This window comes from Misgurnus anguillicaudatus, chromosome 7 (genome assembly GCF_027580225.2).
Source record: "Misgurnus anguillicaudatus chromosome 7, ASM2758022v2, whole genome shotgun sequence".
Taxonomy (NCBI): Eukaryota; Metazoa; Chordata; class Actinopteri; order Cypriniformes; family Cobitidae; genus Misgurnus; species Misgurnus anguillicaudatus.
In genome coordinates this window covers 28,833,667-28,858,801 of record NC_073343.2, presented here as the reverse complement: position 1 = coordinate 28,858,801, position 25,135 = coordinate 28,833,667, and the positions used below count along the sequence as shown (strand labels likewise).

Below are 25,135 nucleotides of genomic sequence, written 5' to 3'. Positions count from 1 at the left end.
ACTGTAAAAACTGTACCATGAAGTTAAAACAACTTGGTTTTGCAAGTCAATTCAACCCACTATTTTAAATTTTGACTTTAAAAAGTTGACATAACTTATAAGAACAAGTTGAAATTGTTCAATTTGTTAAGTTAAAGTAACATAAAAATATGTGATTTGACAAAAATGGAGCCTTTTTACAGCGAACTGTTAAATTAATGTAGACACTTTTTACACAATGTTCTGAGAACAGAAATGTTACCCATTCGGTGTAAGGGCAGCATTTGCAGTCATAATTTTTCCCTACAGTTTTGACAAATACAATTTCTTTTTGGTATTTAAAGTATAGATGAAAAAGTAACATTGTAGCTCAATTAGTAAAGCAAGAGTTTAACTGTGGGTTCAAGTCCCAGGTAATGCACATACAGATGCATATGCATACCTTAAAGGCGGGGTGCATGATTTTTGAAAAAACACTTTGGAAAAGGGAGTCAGGCCGAGTACCAAAACACACTTGTAGCCAATCAGCAGTAAGGGGCGTGTCTACTAACCAATATCATTGCCTGGGTTGCGTATGTGTGGGGCGGGTCTATTAAAAGAAGGTCCAGATTCTATTGGGGTAGGGGTGTGTTTCTTTAGGTGATTTCAAATATCAACATTGGCTTTCAGAGATCATGCACCCTGCCTTTAAACGTACTCACAGTCACTTTGGATAAAAGCATATGCCAAATGTGTATAAGTAAAATGTCACAATGCAAACCTTAAAGTGGCCTTTTTATTTAAGGGTAAATTTCAAGCATCTCATTTCAAATCATAAGCTGTTATTTATGATTAATAGACAGAATATAATAAAATGTGATGCATACAGATAAAAAAACAATGCATTTGACAGTATAAATCCCTTAAGTTTATTATGACTAATGTGGCGTAAACCTATTACATATACAGGTGAAGTCTACAGCCACATTAAATCACACCCACACACGCAGACACACGATTTAACCCCAAGCATTCACGTTATCAGCACACGTAATAAGTTCAAAAGGAGTTCACACATGTATGGTACCATTACAGTTATAGAGGGAAAAAAATTGGTCGAAACAGGCGAGATGTGCATGTAATTTAAATAACTTATTCGATTTAAAATGACATACAATAGATAAGCAACAGGAACCTTTCATCTCCAAACACCATAATAACTTAAGATGTATGGATCGCTACAAGCATGGAATAGTAGAAAATCAGATGTGCTCCCATACCTTTACATTTCTACCTACATATGGCAATCCCTATATTTTAGACACCCCTTAAAGGGGGGAACAGCTTGACCTTGGCACAAGAAATGTCAATGCATGCAAAATAGTTTAAAATAAATTCGTAAAATTCCAAGCAAAAATATATATATAAAAAAGCTATTTTCACTTCGGTACTACTACTTGTCTCTGGTGTCAAGAAACCTTTTGAGATAAGATGTAATTCAACAACTAAAGGGTTCATGATAAAACATAATAATAATATATTATGACCTAGTACTAAACCAACAATATAAGAGCTGCAAACCATTATATTTACTTGAGAATAATATTAAAATTGATATAAAATTACAATCTACACTGACATTTCAATTCATTTTGATACAATGCAGCTCTCATAATTCATAATTCAATTTTTATGTAAATAAATAGTTTAACATAATCGAAGAGTTCACCTAAAATGCCCCCTCCCACCCATTCTACTGTATAGAACAAACCAGGTTATACACTATAGTAACAAAAAGGTAACTGGAAAGAGATGCTTGACTAAAGCCAAGTCCTATGGAAATAGAAAGAAAAATACAATGATAATCAAGTGACACCATCAAATAAGCTCCTTCAGATCAAAACCACAATTCTGAGTCTCTAAACTTTGGGATAGGTGTAAAGGGGTTGTTGTTCCCCAGTGACAGACCAATTACCATATGTGGAGAACATGATTGTTGGAGTACCAGACTGGTAAAGACCAGACAGCGTCTCTTCTTGTGTGGCAGTGACCGTAAACGAACAAGACGGTCCCGGTATCTTAATAGTAGAAGTGAAGTTTGCGCTCCTGTGCGGGGACACCCGTGATAGTCCTGGGGTTCAGCGGGGTGGAGGAAGTTGATAGAGAAAGGAGGAATATCCGTTATCAAGAGGCTACACTTGAAGCTTTTGAAGCCTTAATGCCTCTTATATGCGAAGCTGCACTCAACAGAACGTAGCTCATCTCAATGCTGCTTATAAACTCAGGAAGCTGAAGGGGTTTGTGTCTCCATCGACGTTGGTTCCTGAACAAAACAATGAGAAGATTTTTTTTAAAACATAGACATTTTACTTCGTATGTGATTCATAAAACTAAATGATGTAATATATGAAGAGTTTGGTTCCAAAATGCAATAAACGCTATTTTAAAATAAATAAAAAAATCAGGTTGTATCAGGTCAGTATTCAAAACTCAATTCTACATTTTACGCAAAATCCGATATTCTATTTTTTCCAAACTGCGACAAACGCCAGTCCTCCTCCTTTACAGAATGCAATAAATCCACTCAACCAATCGCAGCGCACCATTCCAAGCGTTGTAAACAACAATGGCCGCGCTTTGAATACACACAGAAACCTAGTTTTCTTCATCTACTTTGTACTTCATGATCAACAAACAAACAACATTTTTGATGGCATTGATAAACCAGTGGTGGCTTTCTGTGGCGGGGAAGAAACGTAAGCCATCAAAATCTAATAATTAACGCAATAGAGTCACTCGGACAAAGGAAAAATGTCGGCTGTTGCTTGTTCTCACACGACAGCATCAAGCTTCTGTCATGCTAACACATTGACCCCAGGGGATCTTATGAAAAACGTTCCATTATTTGACACGAAGTCAACGAAAACTGAGCAGGACCAAAACATTTTACAGCTGATCGCTTTCAAAAAAGTTTAGCGACGACGTCCCAAGTATGACAGTAGCAATGACAGTGTTGTTAATATGACAAAGTAAGTGTTTTGATTAATGCCATTAATGTTTATTATATTTAGAAGAGTCAAGTTTTAAATAGGAAAAATATCCAAACTCTTTGGTTATTTTTAGTGCTATGCTAATGGTCTAATCAGATTCAATGGATTGTGCTAAGTATGCTAAAAGTGGTAGCGCCAGACCCAGAGATCAGCTGAATGGATTCCAAAACAGTAAGAATCAAATGTTTAACCCTAGGGAAGCTGGAAAATGAGCATATTTAAAAAAAAGTGGAATGTCCCTTTAAAGGTCATTTTCTCAATAGGGAGTTTTTTTGCACCCTCAGATTACAGATTTTTAAATAGTTGCCAAATATGATCTTATCCTAACAAGCCATACATCAATGGAAAGTTTTATTATTCTAATTATGTATAAATATCAATTAAAAAAAATGGCCCTTATAACCCTTATGTTTTGTGGTCCAGGGTCACATATTTAGTAATTTCCCCTTTTTTATGTAAAGCTGCTTTGAAGCTAACTCAATCCAAAAAATTCCTCGAGGCAGAATTTAGCATCGTTAAATTCCTATGACGCGCACTACACGCGCCGAGATCTGATTCACACGGACTGTTGTTCAATGTTCAGGAAGCACATTATAGAGACAGAGCGCAGCGCGTCATAACCTGAAAACCACGCCCACCGGGGGGAAAGCAATCCAACCGTCTCCTTTGACTTTGTATTGCAAGAAGCCGCCTCCTTGTCATTTCTGGCTTATAACAAAAAACTGAATAATGCCTAAAAGCTGCTGTGTGACAATATGTACAGCCAACAAGCCAAAGAACCCAGAAATAAGTTTTTATAAGCTGTCGAGCCGTAAAACCCAGCCTTTAAGGAGAATAAAGTGGATCGCTGACTACGTTTCCCCCTATTGGACGCAGTTTACTAATAGAAGTACTATGAAAAGTTGCCCGTTTCCATTTCCGTGTCCAAACGCTCCTACTTTGAAGTCGACAGCTTACAAAAACGTATTTTTTTTTTTTTTTTGGCGTGTTAGATGTACACCTTGTCACAAAGCAGCTTTTAGGTATTATTCTGTTTTTAAGTTTAATCTGTAAATACGTTTTTATAAGCTGTAGACCCCAAAAAACGAGCGTTTAAAGACACAAAAATGGATACAGGCAACTTTTCATAGTACTCATATTAGTAGAACTGCGTCCACTAGGGGGAAACGTAGTCGGCGATCCACTTTATTCTCCTTAAAGACTGGGTTTTACGGCTCGACAGCTTATAAAAACTTATTTCTGGGTTCTTTGGCTTGTTAGCTGTACATATTGTCACACAGCAGCTTTTAGGCATTATTCAGTTTTTTGTTATAAGCCAGAAATGACAAGGAGGCGGCTTCTCGCAATACAAAGTCAATGGAAACGGTTGGATTGCTTTCCCCCCGGTGGGTGTGGTTTTCAAATTTGCATAACTGCGCTCTGTCTCTATAGCGCGTGATACATTTTAAATATAGTTGGCGCGGTGGCGGAGATGTCCATAAACGGCAGAGAATGTCTAAAGGTTGGGATCATTACATTCTTATCATAACATTACATTCAGCACCTGAACCGAAAACATCCACTGCTGTTTCACCAAGCGTCGATGAAACAAGGTAACATAGCTTTCGCTGATTTTAATCCCATACTGTATTTGTAGCGATGTCGTTATGCGGTTTGACTAGATATGATGTTTAGCTTTGATGTTTTAAGTAGCAAACGTATTCACGTTCAATTGCAAGAGAGTATAGCTTAAAAAATAACCCCTTCACACACACACATGCACCCTCGTCTCTCTCACGCGAGTCAGACCGATCGCGCAATGCATCACATATGCTTAAACTTTTATGTAGCCATGCAACAATAATTTCAGCTGCATGTATTCACTGTATAAAGCAGGCGTGATGTTGTGATTTTTCGAACGGATTCTTAACCTAAAATGCACCGCAATGCAAGTGATGCAAACCATGTATTTCTGCCGTACCAAAATGCAATGAAGCAGCTGAATGTCTGACTGGGGTGTCACTCTTCCTCATGCACAGAACGCGTGCACACACACACAAACACAGGTGCACGTGCGCAAACACACACAGGTTGTTACCATAGTAAACCCAGAAATGATATATTATTTGTTAGTAGCGTAATGGTAAATGCTGCAGGTGTAGAAATGTACATAAACCAGATATTTACTTTGATGTCAGGACTAGATTACAGCATGAAACCTGTTGTGCATATTAATAAATTAAAGTGCTTAATTGTTGGCACTGGCACTTATAAACACTTAATGGGTAAAAATTGAAATAAATAGGCTTATTTTTTGGAGCCAAATGCCAATACCTCTGTTTTTTTTAGAAATAAAAGCCAAATGCTTGAACACTTTACAGCCACGTCATTTTCGTTATGCATTATTTGTTTTGGTTGTTTAAAAACACACAAAATTTTTATCCGATAACTCGATTAAAGGAATAGTCTACTCATTTTCAATATTAAAATGTGTTGTTGCCTTAACTAAGAATTGTTGATACATCCCTCTATCATCTGTGTGCGTGCACGTAAGCGCTGGAGCGCGCTGCGACGCTTCGATAGCATTTAGCTTAGCCCCATTCATTCAATGGTACCAATCAGAGATAAAGTTAGAAGTGACCAAACACATCAACGTTTTTCCTATTTAAGACGAGTAGTTATACGAGCAAGTTTGGTGGTACAAAATAAAACGTAACGCTTTTCTAAGCGGATTTAAAAGAGGAACTATATTTTATGGCGTAATAGCACTTTTGAGAGTACTTCGACTCGGCGTGGTAACACCCTCCCTCTCCCATTATGAGAGTGAGAAGGGGAGCGGACTTCGACTCGGCGTGGTAACACCCTCCCTCTCCCATTATGAGAGGGAGAAGGGGAGCGGACTTTTCAGGCGAGTCGAAGTACTCCCAAAAGTGCTATTACGCCATAAAATATAGTTCCTCTTTTAAATCCGCTTAGAAAAGCGTTACGTTTTATTTTGTACCACCAAACTTGCTCGTATAACTACTCGTCTTAAATAGGAAAAACGTTGATGTGTTTGGTCACTTCTAACTTTATCTCTGATTGGTACCATTGAATGAATGGGGCTAAGCTAAATGCTATCGAAGTGTCGCAGCGCGCTCCAGTGCTTACGTGCACGCACACAGATGATAGAGGGATGATTCAACAGTTCTTAGTTAAGGTAATAACATATTTTAATATTGAAAATGAGTAGACTATTCCTTTAACCGATCGATTCAGTGCTAGATTAATCGATTACAAAAAGAATCGATAGCTGCAGCCCTAAATTCAACCAAAACCAAGTAGATTCAAAATATAAAATGCAAGAAATAAAACGGTACAATAATATCATAAAAATATTCAAGCTATGTTTCCAGACTTTCAAACAAAAAAAATACAAGAGAGATAATTTACCAATAATATTGTTATTATTATAACAATAGCTTTTTGACATATTTAATCCAGCCCTAGTAACAGTCCGTTAACAAAATGACTTCCAAAGCTACTGACCTCTGTCTGGTTTTCTGTAGATCCAGGTGTGGTGCCCTCCTCAGATGACACCTCCATCTTCTCCTCATCCAGCCCCTTTTGCTCCTCCACTCCGTGCTCAGCCTCCCACTCCTGCAGCACCTCATCCAGGTTGAAACGACGGCGATAATTCACAAAGAAGTTTTTCACCTGAACTACAGACTTGTTCCCGATCACGTCGGAAATGGCTTGGAAGTCTCGCCCATACTTCCTTATGGCTGAGAAAGGCAACGTAAAATTGTACCGAATTAATTGATTATCAAAGTTACAGGTAAAGTACTACTTTTATTTTTTTTATATAAAAAATACCTTGTACTGCAAGGAGCTGTTCTTCTGTGGTCCAGCGGGTATTAAACTTCTGGTTAACCTGTGGGGTATCAAAGCATGTTTGTATGCCTTTGCAATTAATCAGGGCACAAAAAATGATGATCATCTCTAAAATGTGTTTGGTAGAAAGGAATTCTGATAATGTGAATATTTTTTTTTTTTACCTCAGATGGCTTATATTCATCCACACCTGTATCCAGTTTATCTCGGAGGGCACTATTGTGCTGTTTAATGCTCTGAATCTATAATAAAAAATAAAAAAGTTAGGGTTATGTACTTCTCAATTGCATTGCTTTCTGTCAGATTTATATATTCAAGTACTCAAGTTTAACTCGGAGACAAAAGCTGATAAGTAATCTAAATGCCTACCTGTCGTTTTATGGTAACAAGCTCCATATCAAGCTGTCTGAGAAGGCTAACTGCAGTAGGACCGCTGCTGGACATCGCAGTCACATCACCAGAATGTAAGTGCATGCCTTTGGGAGGTTTCTTTTTCGCCCTGTGAAGGTTTCTGCCAGCTGGTCCCTGTGGCTCCTTCTTAACATGGATTGATTTTTCTGCAGGGTTTGCTGGCTGAAACAGTGGAAACAGACAGGGAGTAAACATTGATGCCACTTTTTTTGAAAGTATGCTCATTTTCCGGCTCCTCCGGAGTTAAACATTTGATTTTTGCCGTTTTGGGATCCATTCGGCTGATCTCCGGGTCTGGTGGTACCACTTTTAGCATAGCTTAGCACAATCCATTGAATCTGATTAGACCATTAGCATCTCACTCAAAAATAACCAAAGAGTTTCGATATTTTTCCTATTTAAAACTTGACTCTTCTGTAGTTACATCGTGTACTAAGACCTACAGAAAATTTAAAGTTGCAATCTTCTAAGCCGATATGGCTAGGAACTATACTCTCACTTCGGCGTAACAATCAAGGACTTTGGCTGCAGCAGGCATAGTGATATTACGCAGTGCACGAAAATAGTCCCCTGATATTAAAAGTTACCAAGGGGGCTATTTTGGGCCACTGCGTAATATATCGAAACTCATTTTTAAGCGCGATGCTAATGGTCTAATCAGATTTAATGGATTATGCCAAGCGATGCTAAAGTTGTTACCGCCAGACCCAGGAATCGGCCGAATGGATTCCAAAAAGGTAAAAATCAGTTGTTTAACTAGGGGAGCTGGAAAATGAGCTTATTTTCCACGCACCACAAGATTTCTGTAACCATGCGTACTTTGTATGCATAAGTTGCGCATGCATGTACAAGAAAATGTAGTTTGTAGCCCAGCAGATGCATTGCATTTTGTCGCAATGCACATTCGTCAAATGTCTGTGTAGACGTACGATTCAAATAAACTATAATAGGGGTGACTTCTTATAGTCGAGGATTCAACGATTCGATTCGGAAAGGTCTGATTCGACTACGAATTTCGATGAATTTTTAAATTTCTTTTAGACACTGCTTTGTTCTGTATTTAAATTCCTTCACCGACAGCCGTAGCTGCTATCTAAAAAAAAAAAAAGGTTTGAATATTAATCGACTAGGGATGCATATCAATTAATCGCGATTAATCTATAGCAGAATAAAAGTTTTTGTTTACATCATATATGTGTGTGTACTGTGTATAATAACTTTGTATAGTTAAATGCACACACATGCATGTATATATTTAAGCAATGTTTACATGTGTATATACATTTGTATATTTATGTATAATTTATATTATATATAAATATAAATACTTAATATATAAATATATTTTTTTCTTAAAATTATACATGCATGTGTGCATATTTATATATACATAATTATTATACACAGTTCACACACATATATGATGTAAACAAAAACTTTTATTCTGCTATAGATTAATCGCGATTAATTGATATGCATCCCTATAATCGACTATGGCAAAATCTAATGAATCAGATTTGACTTTGAAAATCCTTAGTCGAAAACAGCCCTAAACTATAAACTAAGACTATGCGCATACGTTTACTTACACATAAAAAAGGACAATACTCCAGGTTTATAGGGCCAAAGATGTCAAGGTTATATTTTCACAGAATGTGTTTTACATTATATAGGATAACTGTATAAAATCCCCAAAAATTACTTTAGCTGGGTTTTCATTGGCAAGGTCACAAATGTGAAGTACACAGGGTTCAAACTCTAAAGCTGGGTACACACCACAAGATAACCGGGCTGAATTTGGGCCAATTTCCCCCTTTACGTCAATCCTAGGTAAAGTCCCGATTATCTAACAGTTTTTCTGTGGTGCCCGGTGTGTTAAGAGCGCCTGTCTCTGTTCGGAAGCACGTCAGGGCCGCTCCGACCGCAAATCATGTTGAATATTTACGATCAGAAATCTTGTTGTGTGGGGGAATCCCCAAGGACAAACACGCACACACACACGCTATGAATTGTCACGTGAAACGAAACGACACCCAATCAGAAAGTGAGCTGATGAAAGATAAAACCATAACAACTACATGGCGCACCAGGCACAGTCCAAAATGAGATGGACATAAGAGATGTAAAATAGCAGTTCATTACATTATTCCTATTTCATTATGTCTAGGGCTGTTACGGATCACAAAACTCATGGTTCGGATCACATTACGGTTTTTGAGGCACGGATCGGATCATTTTTCGGATCAGCAAAAAAAGGGTCGAAAAATCTAATAACAAATAAAGAAATTACAAACATCCATAAAAAACCAAAGTTACACATTAAGTAAGGTCTCAAATTAGCATTAGGTACAGAAATTGAATTAAATGAATAATAACACTGTCTTTATTGTACGAATTAAATATGATTATTTATTTTTAGAGCCACAGAAGTGATTTTCTCTTTGTCTTGGGTTGTTTGATTAACATTAATGACACAGACTTAAGTAGGTTAATTGAGGTTACTGTCTCTTTAAGAGAAGCACAGACTGGTTTCTGCTTCTAATCTATACAAACACTTTACACATAAACAAATGTTTTTATTAGAAAAAGAATACTGTGAAGATCATTTGGTGTGTATGTGCCCTGTCAAGAATAGGAAGATTTATGTTGGCTTACTTTGTGAAACGCGTCTCTCCCTATTTGCACTACTGAGAGCACTTAAACGTGTGCACACACACAGGCGGAGGTCGAATTCCAAACAGCGCTTCAGGAAGAAGATGCAGCATAAACATTCGCTACACATAAAAACTTCACTCTATTCAGCAAATGTATGATAATGGACTACAGTAAGAGACACAGCGTGACTCTCTCTAAAGTTTACACATCAAGAGTTCTGATCTTTGAAGGGAATTACGTCTGACTGGTGCTGGACCGGACACATTTAACCGCATGTGCGTACAGAAATCTGCTCACTTTAGCGCATTTGGGGTTTAATTTTTTTAAATCACTTGAATGTTTATATTTGCCTTAGAAACACCTGCAAATGATAAACTTTCCCCATTTAAATTTGCATATTAATCCGCAAATCGCATGCGAGGCATACAGCGGGTCGTGATCCGTAAAGATCACGGATCAACTGCGATCCGTCACAGCACTAATTATGTCTGTTGTTCACCATGTTTGTTTACAGTGAAGTCATGTTTGGCGAGATCTTCAGAGACTTCCTGTGTTCTCAGCTGAGACTCATGTTGTTTGTGAAGTTAATCTGATGGTGCGTGGTGTGCTGTCATGACCACATAGCGGCACTCCACATACTATAGCAACAAACGCGTTAAATGCTCGATTTTTTTATCATGTTTGTGGTCTCTCACATTTAGAGGTCGACCGATATGGCTTTTTCTCTGGCCGATGCCGATATTTAGCAATCAGGGCAGCCGATGGCCGATGTGTTTGGCCGATTTTCTATATGTACATAATAATCAAAATGTTCCCATCATTAGCAGATATTTTAAATGTAAAAATGTTACTATTTAAGTCAAAGTATTTAAAAAAATTATGACTGGTCTTTCTGAAGAGTTTTACAACCTGCTCTGCACCATGCGTTTATCAGACACAGATATTACCTGACACTCTGCTGTCATCATCTTTGATCAGTTTTTTACCATGGCTTTTATTGCTTTGGTAGACCTGATAAATTATTTATTCATCATAAAGTTAACATAGTTATTTAGGGCAAATCTTTCTAAACACATTTACATTCTAATTTCTGAGGCTCTATAAGTGACTGATTGTGCTGACAGTGACGTCTTGTGAGTTTAGTGTTGGGACAGATCTGTTGTTTCAACCGTTCATTCAAACGAATCCTTTCAAAGGAGTCAGTTCGCGAATCGGACGCCCTGTGTTGTAATCCAGGCTGAGCAGTGCAAAACTGTAAACAAAGTGTTACTGTAACAACATGAAAAACATTTCCAGTTTTGTTTTGAGTAATAAAAGAAGGGAGACAGTTTAAAGACAGAAAGCGTGCGCGCGGCTCTGCTCTCTCTGTCACGGAAACAAAGATCGTCATCACTCATTAAGCTCTCTCTGTCACGCAAACAAAGATCGTCATCACTCATTAAACACATGAAATGAGCCTAATCTTTGCATCAACGCTTAGGTGCCCGCAGATGCGCCTGCCTATTAATCAGCCTAATTTTGCAGCAAAATCGGCCAAAGCCGTTTTTTAAATATGCCAAAAATCTGCCAATTAATCGGCCGGCCGATAAATCGGTCGACCTCTACTCGCATTTTGAAAATCTGATATGTGGCCCTAGCTTAAGCCAAATTTCCTGACCTTTACTGACTAAAAAGCTGAATTTTCATGACCTATGTCTGAGATGCAATGAGCTTGATAATATAGTGTACACCACGAGTTTATAAATTATTTTGCTTAAAGGTGCAGTGTGTAAACTTTAGCGGCATCTAGTGGTGAGGTTGCAAATTGCAACTAATGGCTCAGCCCACTGCTCACCCCTCGCTTCTGAAATGCATAGAGAAGCTACAGTAGCCGCTACCGGAAAAAAACACGTCATCGTCAGAGACAAAAAATTTTGTCTGTTAAAGGGCTTCTGTAGAAACGTGGTGGCACAAAATGGCGACTTCCACGTAAGGGGACCCTCGTGCATGTAGACAAAAACGTCTCATTCTAAGGTAATAAAAACATAACGATTCATTATAAAAAGGTCTTTATACACCCATGAAAATGTTGTTTTGTATATTACATTGCATTTCTGTCAAGAGATCCTTCTAAAAATTACACACTCCACCTTTAAATGAATTAAATTAATAAACAATGCCAATAAATTGTTGTCTCACTTGAAATCAGTGGAGGCTTGGACCTGGAAATGGCATTCCTTGTCACAACTTAAAGGAAAACACCACCGTTTTTCAATATTTGAATATGTTCCTACCTCAACTTAGACAAATTAATCCATACCTATCTTTTTTCAATGCGTGCACTTTTAATCTTTGTACAGCACTTCTTGAATATGTTAGCATTTAGCCTAGCCCTATTCATTCCTATGGCTCCAAACAAAAGTTTTATTTTGTGCCACTATACTTACTCGTGTCACTACTCGTGTAACAGTCTTTAAATAGGAAAAACATGGAAGTGTTTGGTGGCTTCTAAATTCATTCCTGTTTGGAGCCATAGGAATGAATGGAGCTAGGCTAAATGCTAACACATTCACAACGCGCTGTACAAAGAATAAAAGTACACGCATTGAAAAAAGATAGGCATGTATTAATTTGTCCGAGCTGAGGTAAGAACATGGTAAAATATTGAAAAATGGTGGTGTTTTCCTTTAACAAGCGAATTACATTTAGGTAAATGCAAATTAAAATTTTAAGCGACAAACAAAATCCCTGATATTTCATGACTTGGACAAAAAATTCCCTGACTTTCAATGTCTGGAATAGGCCTTTCAAAATTCTGTGATATTCCAGAAATTCCATGACCCCTAGGAACCAGGGGGGAATGTTTGTACGGTTATACAATTCACATAACTACTGTTGCTAAAACAAGGCAGAAAACTAGTGCAAGTTATCAATGGCTTGAGCAGCTACATATGCGAAAATACTTTTAAGGTTATATATTCACAGAATGTTCTTTACATTATGTGGGATGATTTTATGTAAAAAAAAACTGTAAAATCACAAAAAATGAGTTCAGCTGGGTTTTCACAGACTGGGTCGCAAATATTACACACAGACATTTAAATCCACTATTAACCGCCCCAGTGTTTACAAATGTGTTGAAAGAAGACCGTTCCTACGTTGTTGTATGTCAACTGATACTAATTTATGCCTTTGTGTCAGTTTATTGTTTAGAATGGTCCGCAAATTTGCATTTTATATATGTAACACGTGACCTCCCTACGTCACTACGCATTTACGTTAGGTCGCACTGGACCGGACCTTGACGAAAGGTTGTGGTTTAAAAGAGCTTTTTTTTTTCTTGTCAAAAATGACAATCGCTTCGCTAGACAAGACACCCACGCCTCGCCTGAGATCGTTCAGAGTCCCCCGAAACTCCGCTAAAAAAAACTGCCAAGTGTTGAGCCAAGTATCAAATGCTGGGCTCCATTAATGTCCATTAAAATGAGAAAAATCCTGCAATGTCCCCCCCAAAAAACACAACTTCCTCTCGACTGAACAAAGAAAGACATCAACATTTTGGATGACATGGTGGTGAGTAAATTATCTGGATTTTTCTTTTAAGAAAATGGAATATTCCTTTAATAGGCTTTATGCCCAGCTGCACTACTTCCTGAACTTCAGCCAGCTCCTTGTTTCCTGTCTGCCATTATTGGACAAACTGATAAATCAAGGTGTGCCTGACCTCAGTAGTCACAACAACAATAATCAGACACACCTGGATTAATCAGTTTGTCCAATAATGGCAGACAGGAAACAAGGAGCTGGCTAAAGTTCAGGAAGTAGTGCAGCTGGGCATAAAGCCTATTTAAGAAAGTTTACTGACTTAGTAATACTAAAAAACTCTTACTGTACCTTCTGCACAACTGCTGGTTCCAGGAGTCCAGATGTTCCCTAGAAAAAACAAACATGAATGTTGGCTAAAGATACACAACGTGTGTTGAAAAAAACATTTCAGTTTACCTAAATGACTAATCCTTATCAAATCTGAAAACTAATCCTTCAAAATAACATGAAACCAAAACTGACTACAAAACTGGAAGAATTATTTTTCTGAACACACATGTCAGTTTATATTCCCTCTTTCTTTTCTTCTTTATTTGGCTCACATTCAGCAGCGCCTGGAGAAATGCAAGTGTTTTCCTCTCCCTCTTCATCACTAGCAGATAAAGACACATCATATTTCACTTGTATTCTAAAAATACATCACAACTAATCTTTGATCAATATTTTTAACAGCAAAAATAACACAGTAAGAGATGATTGTGAAATATATTTATGCCAACTCCTAACCTTTCCTCTCTTTCTCTCTTCTGTTTGCGTGCATGCCTGTCCATCACGCTGGTTTTACTGCGCGTTTTCTTCCACGAGTAATAGAATCTAACCAGGCTTGCAATTGACTTGTCTGGAAGCTGGTAAGAAGAAAACAGCTTGCAAATTAAAAACACAAGCAATAAAAAATAGGACATGCCATAACGATCATCATTATTCATGATCAAAGCTGACACAGATTTAGTTAAAGGCCGTACAAAGCGTCTGGATTCAAAACTTGACAGAACCCATTTGGTCTTCATATTCACCAGTGACGGTTCTCCAAAAAGCTACGTTTGTGCTGTCACTTAAATGTGAAGTCATCACGTAGTGTTTTGTTTTAATGGCAAGAGTGTTTTTTTTTTGTCTTACTCACCATCTGCTGGATGCGGTGAAACGTCTTTCCGTGAAAGCTGAAACCTTGTTCAAACAGCACCTTGTCCTCCACCGTCCACTCATCTGGAAACGGGGTGAAGTTGGGAAGATCTGCCAAAGACTTTTCAACATTGTGCTTGTGCCAAAACAGCATGCCCAATGCCTGTTAAACACAGAAAGGCCCAGTGTAAGACCCACGTTCAGCAGAATTTGACTTCTAAAGTAAATAAATAAAATAGAGTTAAGAAAATTACAAGTTATGTTTGATGCTGTGAAATTTTGATTATATGTGACAGCTAACTATTATTGCAATAAATACTGCAATTTATCATGGAAATTCAGGGCTTGCAAACTTTCAAAATCCCAATATCCCTGGTAGCTCTTTGGGCTATAAAATGTCAAAACATCTATCAAAACACAAATAACACATAAAATAATAAATTTACAATCATACACAATATCTATACACTTCAGATTTACAATCTGAAATATTAACTGAAGTCACACATAAGAAAATGCCACTCGGCAATGTTTGCTCTGATATTCTTTTTGTTGTTTTTGATGCTGTTGTCCAAAAAATCTGGATTTCCATGCAAGCCAACTGTTCCTGCTCATCTCCACACTGGATATACTCAACATTTAATAGTGGTTCAATGGGTCATACAATGCTTTTCCAGTTACAGATTGGATCATTTTTCAGATCACAAAAATAGGGGCTACTGTCGCTTTAAGAGCGAGTTCTGCATACTGTAGCCTTTTTTGTAATTCTCTTTACTGCACATGCAATCTATATATCACTTTAAAGCTTTCTGCGGGAGATTTTATTTTTTACGTGAGGATAGTAATGACTGACAGGACGACGTTGGAGAAAATTTTCCACAACAGATCAAGATCGTCAAAGACAAATCAGTTCTGCTTGCCAAATCTGTGAGAGAATGCATAAGCATTTAAATAGATTTTTTCTCCCTATAAGTCAAGATAGCTCAACGGGCAGGGCGAAGATGGATTTTGCTAGCCAGCCTGCAAGGCACAATAGCCCCAGGACATTGGGCTAGCGATTTTGCGAGCCCTGAAATTATAATAGGGCACATGTTTAAAATGAATGAGGCAACTTTAAATGTTGTTTCTCTGTAGAAAAACACCTAAAACTTGGGCTTACAATAATGTTCGTTTACGCATTGCGATTGTATGTTGATCAGTGTCAGAAGTGTCTTAGCAGATTAAACCCTCACTAAGAGTTAACATGATTTTATCTTTGCATGTTCTTGATCTAGAATAAAAGTGGCTATATCATTTGTGTTGTAACGAATTGGACAAATATTAAAGATTTAAATGGATTTAAACGTTGTTTGGTTAAAAGTAAGCGGCTAAAGTTTAGATAGTAACAAAAGTCGGTCCGTTAGCGCCCCCTGCAGGCATTTGTTATAATACATAATGCTGTTTTTTTATTACAAAGGCTACTTATTACTGTTTACTTGTTTTGATACTTAATTTGAACAAATGATTATTGCATCGTCATTATTATGTAATTTTAAAGGTTATTGCTAAATTGGGGATTTCTTAAAAAATGTAAAAATCTCGTCTCGTCTCGTGAAACTAATCTCGTGTCTCGTCTCCTAGATTAAGTATCGCGTCACACCCCTACCTAAAACCATTAAACAAATATAACTTCAATACTTCAAACATTTACTTTACCTGTTCCATATTGTACCCATGTTTTTCTTTGGCTATTGCAATGTATTCATCCACTGTAACAAAAAAACATGGCAATCTTCAAAACACAATTCAAACTCTAAAGTTTATACTAAAAGGATTGTAAAAATATCTAAAGCTAATGCAATTTATTTATGTAAATACCATGAACCAATCATGTTTGACTAAATAGTTTTATGACATTTGTACTGGACAGTTATTAAAAATAACTGTAGAGGGATTGGAGGGTGGAAAGTTCCTTTTGGAGAGATCTGATCATAAGTTAGAAAACTGTTTAAAGGTGCAGTGTGTAATTTTTAGAAGGATCTCTTGACAGAAATGCAAAATAATATACAAAACTATATTATCAGGGGTGTATAAAGACCTTTCATAATGAACCTTATGTGTTTATTACCTCAGAATGAGTCGATTTAATCTACATACACAAAGGGTCCCCTTACATGGAAGCCGCCATTTTGTGCCGCCATTTTTCTTCAGAAGCCCTTAACGGACATTTTTTACTAAGTTGTCTCCGACGATGACATTTTTGTCCGGTGGTGGCTACCGTAGCTTCTCTATGTGTTTCAAAAGCGAGGGGTGAGCAGTGGACTGAGTCGTTGGTTGCAATTCGCAACCTCACCACTAGATGCCGCTAAAATTTACACACTGTACCTTTAAATAACAATTAAAATAATGATTTTCTTGTAGGAATGCACCAGTATATCCGCCGATGTTCAGTCATGTGACCCACCAGGACGGTTTGGAGTGCAAGAAATTTTTAGTTTAGATTGGGCTCTTCATATAGAGGCAGCACAAGCCGGTCAGTATTCCGTCTGTTTCAAGCCACAAACATTTAAATCACTTCTCAACAAAGAAAAACCGAACTGCGTCATAGCTCATTACCATAAAGTTGAACTGATTTCAACTCTCCTCGATGCTCACACCGTACATGACGCGCCGCTGCTCGCCAGAGCTCGCTGCCGACTCTCATTGGAAATTAATGACTTCCGGCCATTTTGACACTCTCGCCGGTGGCGGTGTGAAAGCACAGTTACGGGGTCAAGCCCAACAAGGCACAAATGGGCAAAAAGGTGAGCTTTGGAAATCAATTTAAAACAAACGAAAAACCTCATGATTTTAAGTTTTCCAAAGATACAAGCAAAAAAATAGGCAATTTTCATATTTCAGGACCAAAACAGCCAATGATCATGGCAGATTATGTGCTGGCAATCAAAAGGGGTGGAAAATGGAACAGAATTACAGTTTGCACTAAGGTTGTGCCGATACGATACTATCCTGTATCAACAGTAGTCAGACATATGGCTGATAGCGGGCTTTCATGACGAAAGCTATTATTATCATCATGGTTTCAAATTAAAGTTGCAATGAAATTGAAATAAAAAAATGTTTTATTTGTTTTGGAATATTGTGGTATTTTTTACAAATTACTTATCTCTGGGCTTCATTATACTAAAAATAATGAATGTGCCCTCAAAAACGCAAATTTTCTCTCCTCAAAACAATCTTATGGTATCCGATCATATGGTATGGCAGGTGGGCGAGGTCCGGGAAAAGATTGCAGCGATTAGCAAACAGCAACATGACTCAACTTCAAACGATAAAATCGGTTCTCAATGGACAAAGAAATTGTGTATCGGTGCTTCCCTACTTTTTTGCATAGGATTCTTAAAAACTTTTAAAAAACAGGTTAAAAAAAGTGGTTTTAAAGAGATCAACCTACAAGTTGATTGCTTAGTCTGCACATTACACTGAGACAAAAGAAAGTATCTTAAAGAGGACATATTATGAAAATCAGACTTTTTCCATGTTTAAGTGCTATAATTGGGCCCCAGTGCTTCTATCAACCTAGAAAATGTGAAAAAGATCAACCCAGTAACTTAGTTTGGGTAAACCATCCTCTGCAAGCATGTAAAAAAATATTGAAATTTGGCTCCCATTGTGATGTCAGAAGGGGACTATACCGCCCTTTAATCTGCGCTATCGAATGACGACACTGCCATTTAGTGCAGAGATCAGCTCATTTGCATTTAAAAGGGCACACCCAAAACGGCACATTTTTGCTCACACCTACAAAGTGGCAATTTTAACATGATATAAAAAATTATCCATGTAATATTAATATTAGGGCTGTCAAAATTAACGCGTTAATAACGCGTTAACGCAAATTCATTTTAACGCCACTAATTTTATTAACGGAGATTAACGCAACGCACAATTTCTGTTTGACCCTTGGTCCAGCCCATAGTTGAATGAACAGAGACGCAGACAAATGTGACTCTCTCTAAATGAGTAAAAGGTTTTCATAGAAATAAGAACATTTAGCAAATTGTCTACCAAATCCAATGCTCTAAATGCTCGTTGGACATCTGATATGATCTTTATTTATACGTCTGAGAGGTGTAATGTTACCGTCCTCCTAATGCTTAATCTAATACAAAAATGCGTCTCAATTCATTTTGGTTTCGCTTTTATGCATGACTTAGAAAATAGACTGCAGGACTTGCTTGATGTTAAAATAGTCATTAAGAGAGATAAAGTTCGGTCCCTGATTAATGTTAAAGAGTTATTAAGAGCGAAAAGACTCAAAAGCGATCCCCTCACGCTAACTGACTGATATCTGAAGCGCGTGCACACAGACGCGCGAGTGCGCGACCCAGATATATAGACATCTACACAAAATTACAGTTTTACAAATATCTGTTTTGATAAGAATTCACGCAGGTAGGCTCTATAATCTGTTATGTTTTAAGAAAATGTTTGGTTAACTGTTGGGTAAAAATATCTGATGTGTAACATTATATTAGATCACTTCGATTTTAAGCAGTCTGTCTCAATGTCAATCAAACAAAAGGAAAAAAAGTTGATGATGTTTTTGCTTTGTGTGTGCTAAATCTATTAGTTTTACCAGTGATTTTAAGGTATTGATGTGGTAATATAATGTATGGATGTGGACATTTTTGTGGTAATTTGACTCTTTCAACTTCAAACACGTGTAGTTCTGTAATATTTTGTTATATTTCAACAAATCATGCATTGTTCTATGTTTAAATAGAGAATGTCAAAATATGAACAACTTTTTTTTTTAAATTTGCTAATTCCGACTCAACTTGCCAGCACAGGTCACAAATGATGCAGCAGCAAACAAAAATGGAGAAAGAAAAATCTTCTGAAAGGAAAATTCATATACAAAACAATGGCTGGTGATTCTGTTAAAATGTAAACAGGCTGTTGTTAACATACATTTGCATAAAGCATCTATATATGTATATATGACAAGCCCGTAGGCAGGGGGGGTTCGGGTGGTTCGAACGAACCCCCCCTCACTGCCAAAAGGTCCAGAATTTAAGTTGTTTTTTCGCTTGATTATTGTCATCATTGTTTAAATCAATGCTTGTGACAAATATTCTGGGTTCCTGTTTCAAATTAATTTGATAAATTATTGAAGCTGGACGCATGATTTCTGTCATTTTCTGATGCTCGTTTTATTTGACTCAACGCTCAGCGCTCGCTTGACTTCTGGCTGCGCTGCGCAGACCGATTGGCATGTGACGTCTTAGCACCGCGAGACCGATTCAATAGTAAATGACTCAGTATGCTTTTAAATAGATCTCGCGGTAGTGTGGTGTCACAAGCCAACTGGTCTGAGCTGCATCCCATTAAGTAAGATAAAGTCAAAATTATTCCGAGATGACCAATAAAATCAGACCAGGCATACAGAGGTGCAACACAGGGGTCAGATGCGCAGTTAGTGGAAGTGCAAGAAAGATGTAAGTAATCAAACGCTGACTATTATACAGCAGTTTAATGATGTGAAACATGAAACGCACTGATTGTCAAGGTGACAAACATTACTGCAGCGGAGCACATATGGGTGTCCAAATTTAATGCGCTGCTTTAACTCCCTCCAGTAATTCACTTCCCATTATTCAGCGTGTTTATTAACAAAATTCAACGCCACTCTTTAATTCGATAAGATATCTTTTTTACTGTATGATTAGATTCACTTTGTTGTACTGAACTGCTGCGAAGCTTGAACTTGAAAACGCGACGCATCACGTGCGCGATACAACGCTTCATCCACCGGTAATGCACGTGCACGGAGTTTAAATGAGCCCATATTCATCTTTTGGCTTAAACATTTTATTGCATTCGGTCTTAAAGCACAATAAACAGTACCTGTTGAAGTCATTAAAGTTAATTAAACAACAAAAGAAGAGAAAGTCACTCACTGGTCCTGACTGTAACCTATAGTGTTGAGCTCTGCTATTAAAAGTAGTTTAAGGTTTGTCGTGGAATTTTGATTTTTCTGAACAACTTTTACGAAAGTTACTGCAGTTAACAAGAAGCCTTTTGCTTCATTAACAGACATTAAATCAGATGTGAGAAATTTAAAATTAAGGCTTGCATTATGTTTACATTTTACACAGTTAGTATAATGCATGCAGGGCAAGAAGAATATTTATCTAATGTGGGGTAACATGAAGTAATCGTAGATTCATTCATTTATGCTTTTTTTAATAATTACAGTTTTCTTTCATGGGATAAAGACCCCCTAAAGTAGTCTCTGCCAACCCATTTATACAATTCTAGTTTCCTGCATTACTGATGTTGTATTTAAGCATATCAAGTGTATAATAAGTGTGTGCATATTTTGAATTCATTTAAAAAACTAATTATTGATGGCCTTTAGATAATTCACTAAAATGATCCTATATTCAGTAAGCCTATGTTTACTTTACTGACCTATCTCAGGATGGTAAAATAATTATTAAAATGCATTCCTATAATGACCACCACAAATCTTCTGCATACTGACATGGTTTGAAATCTATATACACAAAACCATGTGTTATTTGATTCTTTGGTTTTCTGATGTTTTTTTGAAATTCATATATGTAGAGCAGAGAAATATTTTTTTCCTAGGGTGCATGCCCTAGAAAAATACATATATGGACCTCAACATTTATAAAATCCTGCGTATGGCCCTGCTCATAATTAAATACAAAAGGAGGAGTAAAAAAAACTGCAAAAAAGGTCCACTTTTTGAAAAAAAGAACCCCCCCTTTCAATAGGCTGGCTACGGACCTGTATGATTAGAATATTAAAAACCTGAAAAGTGTTAAATTAGGGTAAATTTAGAATGGATAAAAATGTGCGATTAATTTGCGATTAATCGCAGTTAACTCATGAAATCATGCGATTAATCTAGATTAATTTTTTTAATCTATTGACAGCCCTAATTAATATAATTAATAAAAAATTAATATAAGCTAGATCTTCACATATGTACTCTTGGGACACCAAAGATTTATTTCACATCTTTAAAAAATTTGTAAAATGTCCCCTTTAATATAAAAATTACATTTTTATTTAACTTTTACAAGACCATAAACGGTTTACTATTGTAAAATGGCAATCAATGGTCATATTTAATATTCAGTTCATACTGGTTTAATATTTAGACTCACATTTGGCTTCTGGGATGCTCTGATTCGGAAACCACACCAACATCCCCAGATTCTCTCTCTCATGGCTTGCCTTTGCTACTTCTGATGAAAAATAAAAATACATGAGCGCATAAAACAGAAGCACAGCTTTCCATTTTGGTTTTAAACACTTGGTTTTGTGCATGCAAGTCCTTGTGTTACAGCCAGAGACGCCACATCGTCCTAATAGGTAACATGAATGTAACATGAATATTTAAATTAATAACATAAAATTAGCATTAATGATAAAAGATATTTACTAGATCCCTAAAACAAGTACAAAAAGCTCTCGACTATGTACAAGCATGGACAGACAGATCAGGTGCTCAATTTATTCCATGCGTCGCGTCACGTCACGAGCTACAAAGTTTTCTTCATATTTTAATTGTTTTCATTTGATAATCCTAATCAAACATAAATATAACACACCATTTTCTATCACACATGTTGGACATGAAACAAAGACTTTAGACACCAGATTTGCATTAAGTCTTCCTGCAGATGAAGTACAGACAAACTATTCCAACAACGGACAATGTTTGAGGCTATTACGCCGTCCACCCTACTCTGTCAATGAGGCTCCCAACACAGAAATTCAACAAACCTGGATCATAATCGGGAACAACCGCCTGATACTGTGGTCCAACTCGCATCCCACCCGCACCTTAAGTGTGACAAAAGTACAAATGAGATGAACCACATACGATCAGTATAAGTGTATGAACTTGTGAAAAGGGACCGAGGCTACCACCGTGACTTACCATGCTCGTCATCACTTGAGGAACCCGAACTTCCTTCCTCCCATGAATTGTTACTGTTCCCATTTGAAGTTAAACTTTTGGTCGGATTACTTACAGAGTTTCTGCCCCTTCTTTTACCCGATATTTCCGTGGTGCCCTTCTCTAACATCGCAGGCATCTCGTCGGCGAAACGCAAAGGGAGCTTGAAGGAACTTGGAGGCTGCTCGCTATAGCTAAAGCTAACTCAGCTCAACTGCTCCGATCTTAACAAATATCACCGGCATGCACTAATACAAACTCACCAAACTTACAATATAAAGCTGTGTAGACTCGACAATGTGCATCCGACACATTATAGTTTAATATGCCGAGTTAATAAGTGGACTTTGGTTATAAAGACATGTAAAAGCACACAAGGCTGCAGTGCTAGCAGTGCGGGCGCTGCTGTAGCGTTAGCTGGATCTCTCTCTCTCTCTCTCTCTCTCTCTCTCTCTCTCTCTCTCTCTCTCTCTCTCTCTCTCTCTCCGATTGACCTGCTTGAGCTAGAGCTAACGTCAGTTCCTCTTTAAAACACGAAACTTCTCCAAAAAAATAAACAAGGTGGTCGTTGTTGTATTTCTAGGCCAAAGCAGCGTTGATGTAAAAAAGATTAACCTGCTATAAAATTAAATCGCGAAAACTAGCAGCAGCTACACGAGCTCGTACTCGGAACTGATGGACTAGTTCAGTGAAAGCCCTGCCTTTATCACCAAAGAGATTTTGCCAGGGCAACAAGAAGAAAAACGTTACGATGCATATAATATAATTAATGTTATATAATTAATTAAACAAAAATCAATAGGCATAATGTAAATAAAAGTTATTATTTTGATGTTTACATGTTTTGTATGTATTTTAACTCACATCAGCTACATTGCTTAGTGGAATCAGACATAAACTTTTTGCATACAGTAATTATTTTGCTCTTGGGATTTGACTATGAAATCAGCTGTTTTACATTGTGTTACTGAGCTTCATTGGCTTTTGGTATTTAGTTGAAATACTGTGCATTGCTGTGCATTTGGGTATCTTGCACCTTATGCTATAATGTGTATTTGATGTTATTGCAAAATATAATTTGTAAAATTGTGAATGCAAGAAAAGCTGAATAATTGGTAACACTTTACAATAAGGATGTATTTGTTAAAATTATTTATGCATTAACATTGAACAATACAGCATTAAGCATTATAATCTTAGTTCATGTTATTCTAAGCATTTACTAATACATCTTTTAAAGCAAAATTACATTGCTCATAGCTAATGCATTCATTAATGCATTTTATTTATGCATGTATATAACCTTATTGTAAAGTGTTATTAATGTTAAAGGGACAGTTCACCCAAAAATGAAAATTCTGCCATCATTTACTCTCATGTTATTAAAAACCTGTATAAATTTCTTTCTCTGATGAACACAAAAAAAGATATTTTGAGAAATGTTTGTAAACAAACCATTCGTGGACCCCATTTACTTCCACAGTATTCTTTTTCCTACTATGGAAGTGAATGGGGTCAACAATCGGTTTGGTTACAAACATTTCTCAAAATATCTTCCTTTGAAATTGATACAGGTTTGTAACAACATGAGGGTGAGTAAACAATGACAGAATTTTCATTTTTGGGTGAACTATCCCTTCAACATTTCAACATAAATAACCGAATCCAGCCCCTATAACTCCAACTAAATAAGCACTAAAATAATAAAATAATCTGCTTATGTTAATAACATATCACAATACATTGTTTACATCTGATGGTTTATTTTGAGCATCTATGGGGCAGTTTTCCAGACAGGTTTTAGGTTAATCCAGGAACAAGCTTTAGTTATATTAAGACAATTTAAATAATTTATACAAACATAATTTACAAAAGTGCATCTTGAGACAAAACAATAGCACTTCTGATATATGTTAAGCTATGTCAGGGCAAGATGCTTTTTAAATGAAGGCAGCTCAAACATGCATTTTATTCCTAGGATAAACCTTATCCTGGAAACCTCCATATTTGTTTATGTGTTTGTTCAGCCAAAAATGAAATTCTGTCATCATTTTCTGACTTTAATGTTGTTACAAACCTGTATAAATTTCTTTATTCTGATGAACACAAAGGAAGATATTTTGAGAAATGTTTGTAACCAAACCATTCATGGGCCCCACTTCCACAGTATTCTTTTTTCCTACTATGGAATGGGGTCAACAATCGGTTTGGTTACAAACATTTCTCAAAATATCTTCCTTTGAAATTTATACAGGTTTGTAACAACATGAGGGTGAGTGACAGAATTTTCATTTTTGGGTGAACTATCCCTTTAACATTTCAACATTAATACCCGAATCCAGCCCCTATAACTCCAACTAAATAAGCACTAAAATAATAAAATAATCTGCTTATGTTAATAACATATCACAAAACATTGTTTACATCTGATGGTTTATTTTGAGCATCTATGGGGTAGTTTTCCAGACAGGTTTTAGGTTAATCCAGAAACAAGCTTAATTTAAATAATTTATACAAACATAATTTA

General features: G+C 36.8%; 1 protein-coding gene across 1 annotated transcript; it reads right to left on the bottom strand.

Moving 5' to 3' along the window:
* Positions 1-736: 736 nt before the first annotated feature.
* On the bottom strand, positions 737-23,226 carry rcor1 (REST corepressor 1). The gene is made up of 13 exons (XM_073869690.1): positions 22,591-23,226; positions 22,434-22,493; positions 21,812-21,892; positions 16,326-16,378; positions 14,632-14,793; positions 14,238-14,356; positions 14,027-14,103; positions 13,800-13,840; positions 7,230-7,433; positions 7,025-7,102; positions 6,843-6,900; positions 6,516-6,751; positions 737-2,281 (listed from the first exon to the last, which is right to left on the bottom strand). The coding sequence occupies exons 1-13, from the start codon at positions 22,745-22,747 to the stop codon at positions 2,240-2,242; spliced, it is 1,368 nt and encodes a 455-aa protein (XP_073725791.1). The 5' UTR covers positions 22,748-23,226; the 3' UTR covers positions 737-2,239.
* Between the last annotated feature and the right edge of the window lie 1,909 nt (positions 23,227-25,135).

What these genes read in the sequence shown, in the direction of transcription:
- rcor1 (XM_073869690.1), bottom strand. Translation starts at nt 22,747, where the DNA reads ATGCCTGCGATGTTAGAGAAGGGCACCACGGAAATATCGGGTAAAAGA. An exon ending in TTCACCGCATCCAGCAGATG is followed by an intron (nt 14,357 to 14,631) that starts GTGAGTAAGACA and finishes TCTTCTTACCAG; the next exon opens with CTTCCAGACAAGTCAATTGC. An exon ending in AAATAAAGAAGAAAAGAAAG is followed by an intron (nt 13,841 to 14,026) that starts AGGGAATATAAA and finishes TTTGTTTTTTCT; the next exon opens with AGGGAACATCTGGACTCCTG.